The sequence below is a fragment of the Humulus lupulus genome, chromosome 5, assembly GCF_963169125.1.
Source record: "Humulus lupulus chromosome 5, drHumLupu1.1, whole genome shotgun sequence".
Lineage (NCBI taxonomy): Eukaryota > Viridiplantae > Streptophyta > Magnoliopsida > Rosales > Cannabaceae > Humulus > Humulus lupulus.
Genome location: NC_084797.1, coordinates 240,087,948 through 240,097,482, shown reverse-complemented (window position 1 = coordinate 240,097,482; position 9,535 = coordinate 240,087,948). Strand labels below are relative to the sequence as shown.

General features: G+C 33.9%; 1 protein-coding gene and 1 non-coding gene across 2 annotated transcripts; both read left to right on the top strand.

Annotated features, from left to right (window-relative positions):
- Positions 1-451: 451 nt before the first annotated feature.
- On the top strand, positions 452-558 carry LOC133781119 (small nucleolar RNA R71). Its single transcript, XR_009869914.1, has one exon. It is a non-coding gene; the product is annotated as a small nucleolar RNA R71 (small nucleolar RNA).
- A 6,762-nt stretch (positions 559-7,320) lies between these two features.
- Positions 7,321-8,016, top strand: LOC133778536 (disease resistance response protein 206-like). Its single transcript, XM_062218495.1, has one exon. It carries the CDS (start codon positions 7,362-7,364, stop codon positions 7,935-7,937), a length of 576 nt encoding a protein of 191 aa, XP_062074479.1. The 5' UTR covers positions 7,321-7,361; the 3' UTR covers positions 7,938-8,016.
- The last annotated feature ends 1,519 nt before the right edge of the window (positions 8,017-9,535 follow it).

Sequence of the window (9,535 nt, the reverse complement as noted above, 5' to 3'; positions counted from 1 at the left end):
TGATTCCTCCACCCTTGATTGTAGTTCATTGAGTATGGGTTATTTGAGGGCCTTTGAAAATTACTTATTGTTTGCACTTGCTCTAGAGGCATATTGTTAAGATCCCTCATTGTGCATTGTTCAAATAAATGAGGTCCCCCACATAACTCACATAAAATCTGCATAACTGGAGCTTGAGTTTGAATGTTGTGCTGCTGTAACTGTTTGGTTAATGTTGCCACTTGAGTGGACAACATTGAGATGGCATCCAATTCATGCACTCCAGCCACCTTCTTAGTGGTTTCTCTTTCTAATGGCCATTGATAGTTATTCATAGCCATTTCTTCCAACAGATCATAATCGTCATTAGTGCTCTTACTCGTGAATGCTCCTCCAGACGCTGCATCTATGATTGTGCGAGTAGTACCACACAAACCATTGTAAAAAAATATGGACTAACATCCATTTTTCGATTCCATGATGGGGACATTTTCTCAATAGCTCCTTAAACCTCTCCCACGTATCATACAGCGATTCACCATCTTTTTGGTGAAAATTGTTGATTTCACCTCTATACCTTGCAGACAGCGATGGTGGGAAAAATTTTGCTAAAAATTTCTGAGTTAGCTCCTCCCATGATGTGATAGAATTGGCTTCTAGAGAAATAAGCCAAATCTTTGCTCGGTCCCTCAATGAAAACGGGAAAAGTCTCAACCTCACTGCATCATTTGTCACTCCGTTCTTCTTGAATGTGGCGTAGAGCTCTAGGAAATTAGCCAAATGTAAGGTTGGGTCTTCCGTTGGTGATCCCCCAAACTGAACTGATGATTGTACCATTTGCAATATAGCTGGCTTAATTTCAAAATTATTAGCCTCAACCGATGGAGGTCTAATGCATGACTGTGCCCCTGTTACAGTAGGTAGCACATAGTCCCTCAAACTTCTTTGCATTGGTTGCTGAACTGGTGCAACTCGATCAGCAACTCCTATTCCTCCAACATTACCCGCTGCTATCCCAGTATTAATATTCTCAGCATTGTCATGGGCAGTGTCGTCAACCCCTCCATTACCTCTATTCTAAGCCATTCTTTTTAACCTTTTCTGTTTCCGATTTCTTCTATAGGTTTTATCAATTTCAGGATCAACAGACACCCTTGATTCAAACTCCTGTCGTCGCATAAACTATATGAATACCCGAAATCACAAATTGCAAAAGAAAACCATAATGAGAACGGTATAAAAGAAAAGCAACCAATTTAGAAAAAGAATTAATTTCTTGATGTTAGTAAAAACAGTCCCCGGCAACGACGCCAAAAACTTGTTGTGTGAAATCGATATGCAAGTGCACGTAATCGTAACAAGTAATAAAGAGTAAGTGAGATCATTCCCACAAGAACTGTATATTAAGTACCAAAACTTAATTCCTATTTCTATTTGGCTAACGATAATTGAGTCACAAGAATTAACTAAAATTATAAAACAAAAAACTGAAATTAACTTCAAGAACTGAAAATAAACAACGTTAAGAAAATTCAATGGATTAAAAACTAGGGCAATCAATTTCATCAACCATCCTCTTTAATTCTTATTAACACAAATCTTACTATTCATTTTTTCTCTTGTGATAGCAGGTCAATAATAATAACTTATATTCATACTAGAATATATAAGTCTCAATCTTATACAAATTTTCTACATCTCTGTTAGGTTCATTTTAGATTTGTTTTAGAGATCGTTTTAGGCTATGTTTTTAGTTAGTTAGGATTGTTTAGTGCAGATTTATGCTTGTTTTCTTCTTGTTTCAGGTTTTAATGGTGAAGTAGACAATATAGAGTGAAATGAGAAGAAACATGTTAAATATGATAAATAATATGGATTTGTGTTGATTGTGGAGTTTCAAGACATTATGTGTGGAAAATATTACATTGAAGATGCTCAACACACGTCGTTTATGCTCTATAACGCAAGTCTCAGACTTCAAGCCGCATTTTTACCATGATTTATTCACTTTCTGGAAATACTTCTAGAAATAGAAGTTGTAGATATTTCTCTTAGCTTTCCATATATTTTTTAATCATTTAATTCGGAGTTATATCGAAGGAGTTATGATCAAAATACGATGAGTTGACATTGTAGGCTGTTCGAAACGAGTTTCATTCTATTCTGACTTTAGCGCTACAGCGCCATAATAAGAGCGCTAGTGCACCATATTTTGAAGCATTTTGGCACTGTAAATTGCGCTACAGCGCTCCAGAAGTAGCGCTACAGCGCTGGTTACATATTTTTCAGATTGTAAACCACTTTTTGAAGGGCAATTTGGTCCTTTCACTCGAAACTTGGTAGGGATATTTGAGAAACATAATGTTGCGACTGGAAGGTGACTGAAGAAGAGAGACGACGGCTGAGAGTGGAGAATACCATTGGAGGATCCATTCTTGTGTTTTTTTTCATCATCTATCTTCAATTTTTCATGTTTGTAATTGAATTCTATGATTGCTAGAATGAATATTATGGGCTAATTTCTCCTTTAGGGCTATTATGTGAATCTTTTGGAAACCCTTTTTGTGGATTAATATAGAATTCATGTTCTTCTTCATCTCTTTCAATTCCTTACAATTTGTGTTACTTGTGCAATTATTGATTGATCACCTCTAATTGTTATTTCATGAATCAAATTGAAATCTGAAAAGTGAAATTTGATATGCTTTGATTGTTTGGATGCAAACTCAATTTAGAACGAAAGTATCTAAATTGTTTGCCTATTTTTCTGAGTTGCGTGTTTAATGCCTTCTTCATGATTCAACTTTACCATAGAAATATAGGGAGTTGTCATTTAGATTGAATTTTGTAAATCTTAACCAGATTATGAATTATTTTTGCAACTTGTTCTTGGATAGGGAGAAGGGGATATAATTCTTGCATTAGGAAATAAAATGGTGGAAATAGAGGATCATAATTGTCCTAATTTCATTCTCTCTGTTATTTCGTTAAAATTTTCATTGTGTTTCGTTAGTATTCCTTTTTTGTTTGAAATCTCTGAAATCGTTTAATCAAATAGAATTAAAAAAATTGATTGATTGGTAATTGATAAATCAGTCATTGAGGACGATACTTGGTTTTTTCCATATTATTACAAATTGTGACTGTGTGCACTTGCATAGCAAAAATATCGCAACAATCTCTGTGATAAATAAACATAAGATAGGCATTAAGATTAACAATCCTAAAACTACACAGACCACACAGGTACTCTCGTCCTATTATAGCAGCCCTAAAACTAAACTAGGGAATGCTTAGGGATGACAATTTTACTCATAAATCCACTTACCCATGGGTACCCTACCGTGATAGGTAGGGTATTACCCAATAAATTAGGATTTAGGGTAGTTAGGGTACGAAACATGTACCCGAAATGGGTAGGGTAAAAGTATAGGTGCACCCAACCCTATTACCCTACCTTACCCTACTTGATTATGTTATATTCCAAGTAAGTTTATAAGTATAAATAAGGGTTATTACCGGCGAAAATACCCAATGTTTACATGTTGTTCCACTTATACACCCAATCTTTATTTTTCGCGGTGAATATACCCAAACCCACTAAAAGCGTCTCTCCGTTACTATCCACTTGTTAACACCGTTAATGGTGCTTATGTGGCATTGACGTGGCCTGACCGAAATAACATGTCATTGCCACGTGTACAATATAAAATAAAAATTAATTTAAAATTACAAATAATTATAAATTATATAAATAAATAAATAATCAAAATTAAAAAATAATTTCATAAAAAACGAAATCATTTTCCCCATCTTCTTTTTCCTCATCTTCTTTCCTCCTTGGAACCTTAGCAGCCGCCGTACCCACCTCCGACCACCATTCTCCGTCGCCATAACCACCAGAGCTCCAAGCCTAGCGTACCCAGGACCCCTCGCCTATCCCCCACGAACCCAAGCTTCGTGAGAGCCCACCCCAGAAATCATTGCCTTCCCCAAACCCGCGCCTCCTCTGAACCCATCTCCATGAACTCCGAGACCCCAAGATCCTTCAATGTAAAGGGTAAAAGGAAGCAAAATCATGGCCGCCCTGGGAGCCATGTAAAGCAACAAATTCATGGAATGAAGCTTCTCGGAATCGGAAGATAATAATTTTCTCCGAAAACCCATAATTGTTCATGTTAATTTTTCTGTGAAATTTCTTTACATTTCAGTAATGTCAGCCTTATCATTACCTTTATTCACCATTACTCATCAATCCAAGCTCTCATTCCCTGCATTTTCAAAGCTTCCAAACAAGCCATTTCTACTACCTTCCATTCTTTGCAACGTCGCCGCTTCTCATGGAGCCAAGCCGGTGCGAGCCTCCACCAGCGAACCGGCTTCCACCAAATCGGCGGTGATGGCGACGGCGATGGGGACTGGGGAGAGGAAAGCCAGCGTTGGGGATGGGGACTGGGGAGAGGAAAGCCAAAGCGGAGAGGATGTTTGCTTTGATGGATGGGTTTCAGAAGATGAGGGAAAAGAATGGTTTCATTTTTTATGAAATTATTTTTTAATTTTAGTTATTTATTTATTTTATAATTATTTGTAATTTTAAATTAATTTTTATTTTATATTGTACACGTGGCAATGACATGTTATTTCGGTCAGGCCACGTCAATGCCACATAAGCACCATTAACGGTGTTAACAAGTGGATAGTAACGGAGAGACGCTTTTAGTGGGTTTGAGTATATTCACCGCGAAAAATAAAGATTTGGTGTATAAGTGGAACAACATGTAAACATTGGGTATTTTCGCCGGTAATAACCCAATAAATAATATATCATATTAGTATTAATTACAATCTATAATACATTTAGTATATTCTTTTTAATTTTATAAGTATAAATCATGTATACTTTATTATTAGTGTTTTTTATCTTTAATACTTAATACATACTATATTTCATTTAATTTTATAAGTATATTTTATTGATTTTTATTTTTTAAATATTTTTATTTTAAATATTATTAGGATAGGGTTACTTATGGGTACCATATATCTATTATACTAATACCTGTACCTACTTGCAAAAAATTGCAGGATAATAGAATAGGGTATGAGTAGAACTTTTTTTATAAGATAGGGTCATGGAATAGACATATCCTACCAGTTATCATCCCTAAAAATACTTATTTCCTAATCTTCTTTCCTGATCACCTAAGTAATATCATTAGTCATTATACACTCAATGACTTCTTTTTCTTTTTATTTTATTTATTTTGTTAATTGAAATTTAAAAGGCAATTTTGTATTTTAAAAATAACTTCTTACTAAAATAGTACTATATATTAGCTCTCATTAAAAATGGTACTTAATTTAATCAATTTAAAGCATCCTATAATTTTAGATTAGTTAATTATATAATAAACAACATGATGTAATTGTGTTTCTCTTAATAGTTACTTTAAGTAAACAACATAATACAAATTATGATCTTCATTCATTTCTAATTTACTCACATTCTTTAATCCACGGAATTATTCTGCGACTCCTTCAATTATTAGACGTGTCATAAATGTGAATTTTTATTATGTAAACTTAAAACATACGTGCTTAGGTTAAATTTTTGCTTTTTTTGAATCATGGAATTATAAATGTGTAAGAATGTGAAATTTAAAAAAAGATAAAATTGCCAAAAGTTACGAAGACACAAAAGCTAATGATTATATATATATATATATGTATGTATATATATGATTAATTATTTAACCTCCTTATTTCTTAAATTTTAAATAAAATGAATTTTTATCATTCTTTTTCAAATTCAAAAAGTTGTTTGACGCAATACACGTGTATACCATCCTCTAGCAGGAATATTGTTGCTTAAAAAATAATCCTCATTGTGGACCAAAGTTTCTTTTTCAGACCTATATATTTATATATATATATTTAGCTATTAAAATATGACTAATTTTGTTTGGTGAAATAATAGCCACCAAATTTGTCCGTAAATAAATGTGTTATTACAATTGTACTTCAAATTAACTAGATAATAAAGACACACATCAAACCACTCACACCAAATAATAATAACAAGCACTCGTTTCGGGTATCCAATCGAATGATCATTTCATTGAAATTTGGACTAATACCAATAATGGAATATGGAAGGCTATCCATCGCTATCTCAAAAAAAAATTAACTAAAAAATATATATAGGTTGATTTTATATATATATATATGAGAATTTTTTTATTTTTTTTGAAGGACTTTCATTAAGTCTTATTGGTAGGGCTCTTAGTATTTCTCGACCCGTGAATAGTTTTCGGCGCGATTTTTTTTTATGACCGTGTATATTGTAACTATTTAGAACATTCTGCAAATTTTTAGAAAATTCCGAATAGTTTACAATACCGAAAATTAGTTTCAAACATGTTGCTTTTCACGCGCATAAAAAAAATTAGCCACGCGTGCAATAACATGTTTGAACCTAGTTTTCGATACTGTAAACTATTCGGAATTTTCTGAAAATTTGTAAGATGCTCTAAATAGCTACAATATACACGGTCATAAAAAAAATCGCGCTAAAAACTGTTCACGGATCGAGAATATTGAGAACCCCACCGATAAAGCTTAAAATGAAGCCCCATAAGAAAAATTGTCTTTTATATATATATATATATATATACTTTGATATAATTTATTAGCATTGCATAATACATTCATATGTACAACATCACCTTTCACTAATTGATAAAATTTAGTATCAAATGTTAATTATTATATTTTAAATATATTAAATTATGCCGTCGGTAATAATAGTGCCCTCTATCAATACTCATATATTTATAGATAACTAGCTAGCTACCCCAATCAATGTTTAAAGGCTGTAAAAACATTATAAGACAATAAAAAAGTACATTTATTGTTGTAATATTATGTACTATGATAGATTTTTCCAATAATTTTGGTATCATATATGTAAACAAAATAGAAATATGACACAAAATTTAACAAATTAATTAATATATATTTAATTTCACAGAATGTATAATTAATAATTTTCACATTCAAATAATTTCATATATCTCCATACATGCTTCGTGCCAACCAAATTAATCATATTGTTTCATTTTATGTATATGTATGATATGATAACGACAACTTACTTTTTCCGCATGACATGACAAACTATTAATAATTCACTCTCTTTATCAGAGGTAACAAAAAGATGACGTAGAATTTAAGCATTTATAAATATTAGTATTACCATCCATATAATTATAAAAATAAATGGCTAATAATAAGAATATAATAATAGCTTGCAAAACCTTATAAATGGAACTCAAAACCATGCAACTAAAACACATTTTTCCCAATAAATATCCAAAAATAAAATGAAGCCTCCCAAGCCAATTATTTCCACTCTGATGTTCCTCCTCTTCATCATCTTCATCTGTGGCTTCAACAGTGCCCTAGCCCAAAAGAGATCAGTAATAAAGCCCTGTCAAAGGCTGGTGTTCTACTTCCATGACATCATATACAATGGAAAGAATGCCAAGAATGCAACGTCCGCCATTGTTGGAGCTCCAGCTTGGGGCAACAGAACCATATTGGCCGGAAAAGAGCACTTTGGAGACTTGGTTGTGTTCGATGACCCCATTACGCTCGACAACAATCTTCACTCGACCCCAGTTGGCAGAGCTCAAGGGTTTTACTTGTACGACAAGAAAGATGTGTTCACAGCTTGGCTAGGGTTTTCGTTTGTGTTCAACTCGACGGAGCACAAGGGCAGCATCAACTTCGCCGGAGCTGATCCGCTCATGAACAAGACTAGGGATGTTTCGGTGGTGGGTGGGACTGGGGATTTCTTCATGGCTAGAGGGATTGCTACTTTGATGACTGATGCTTTTGAGGGTGAAGTTTATTTTAGGCTTCGAGTTGATATTAAGCTCTACGAATGTTGGTGGTGATTATTGGTCATGGATTTAATGTTGATGATCACAAAAGCAAAAAATTAATAACCTTAATTATTGTGTGTGTTATGTTTTATGATTAGCTTTTTTGTTTGTGGGTTTGTGGTTTTGTGGTTGGTTGTTTGTTTTAATTACTTTTTGATGATGCTATAACTTTATTCCCAAAAAAAATACTATTACAAATATAGAGTTTCTCAGCGTTTTTTTCAATCTAAAATAAAAGGCGCAGACAAAATGATTGAAGGACTCTTAGGAACTATGTTACTGCAGGTTTTAAAATAAGTGCAATGTAAGAGAATTTTTAAAAAATATGGTTTTTTAGCCATCAATGTGCAAAAATATGGGAGTTAAACTTTCTTTAATTTGTATGGGAAAATTTAATTAACAAAAACTTAGTTTATGGGAAAACTAATCCCATATTGGAAATAAAAATTAAACAAAAAAAATCAGCAAAATGAGGGGTACTATGGTAATTAACATAGCCAAAACTCCTTCAGCCAAGCCACATCTTCACTTTCATTTTGCCCTAGCTGTCACCTCCCTGTCCTCCACTCGCCTGCCTCACCATCTCCACCATCATCTCTGGCCACCCACCCTCACCACCTACCAAGAACACCCCAGTCTCACCTCCGTGAAACCCAACCACCCTCACCATCTTAAGCGCACACCTTCGTGAAACCCAGCCAAGAACACCCCTGCCGCACCATCGACGAACGCAACCTCAATTCGCGCATCTCTGCGCGATTCCATTCGCGAGCCCCCAAATCCAAAACGGCGGGAATAGGCTGAGGTGAGGGATGTGCGGGTGGTGGTCGAAGGCGAGGAAGAAGGGTAGCGCCTGGGCTGAGTGTGATTCGTGATGGTCGGAGCTGCGCAAAACGACGGGGATGGCTGGGTTTGTGACGGGATTTTGCTCGCAAAGGATGGAGGTTTCTGGTGGTGGTCGGAGGCGAGGGAGGAGGTTGGTCCATGGTCAGATCTGTTTTTTTTTTCTATCTTCAGATCTATGGTAATTGGTTACCTTCACGTTGTTTGTGTGTATATTTCATGAGGTAACTAGTTACCTTCACATTCTGATGTGTGTGTATTTTTGTGGGTTCTTTATGGTAAATGGTTACCTAGGTTACTAAATCATACTTACTCTTCCTTTTTTTATCCTTCAAATGTGATGTTTCTTTTCATTTCTAATATGAGTGACTCGTCACCCCTCTTATGGTAGTAAGTTACTAATCTCACTGTAACTGTTTACCCCTCTTGATACATGTTATTTAACCTCTAAGACTATTTTTTACATAACTGTGAAAAATCAAACAAGTAACGGATTACCCCTCTGGATAAATGTTATTTAACCTAGCTGTAGGATTTTTTTTTACATAACTTTGAAAAATTAATTAAGTAATTGGTTACCTTACCCAGGTTTTGAAAAAAAAATGTTTATAATAAATAAAAAATAATAATAAACACAATTCATATTACAAAAAAATAATAATAAAAAATTTACAAAACAACCATGGAAAAATTGAATATAAAAATAGTTATATAAAATTAATATAAAAAAATCAAATAAGCTAAAAAAAATAATCAAATTACAAACA

Excerpts from the sequence above, each read along its gene's own strand:
- LOC133778536 (XM_062218495.1), top strand. The coding sequence starts at position 7,362 with ATGAAGCCTCCCAAGCCAATTATTTCCACTCTGATGTTCCTCCTCTTC.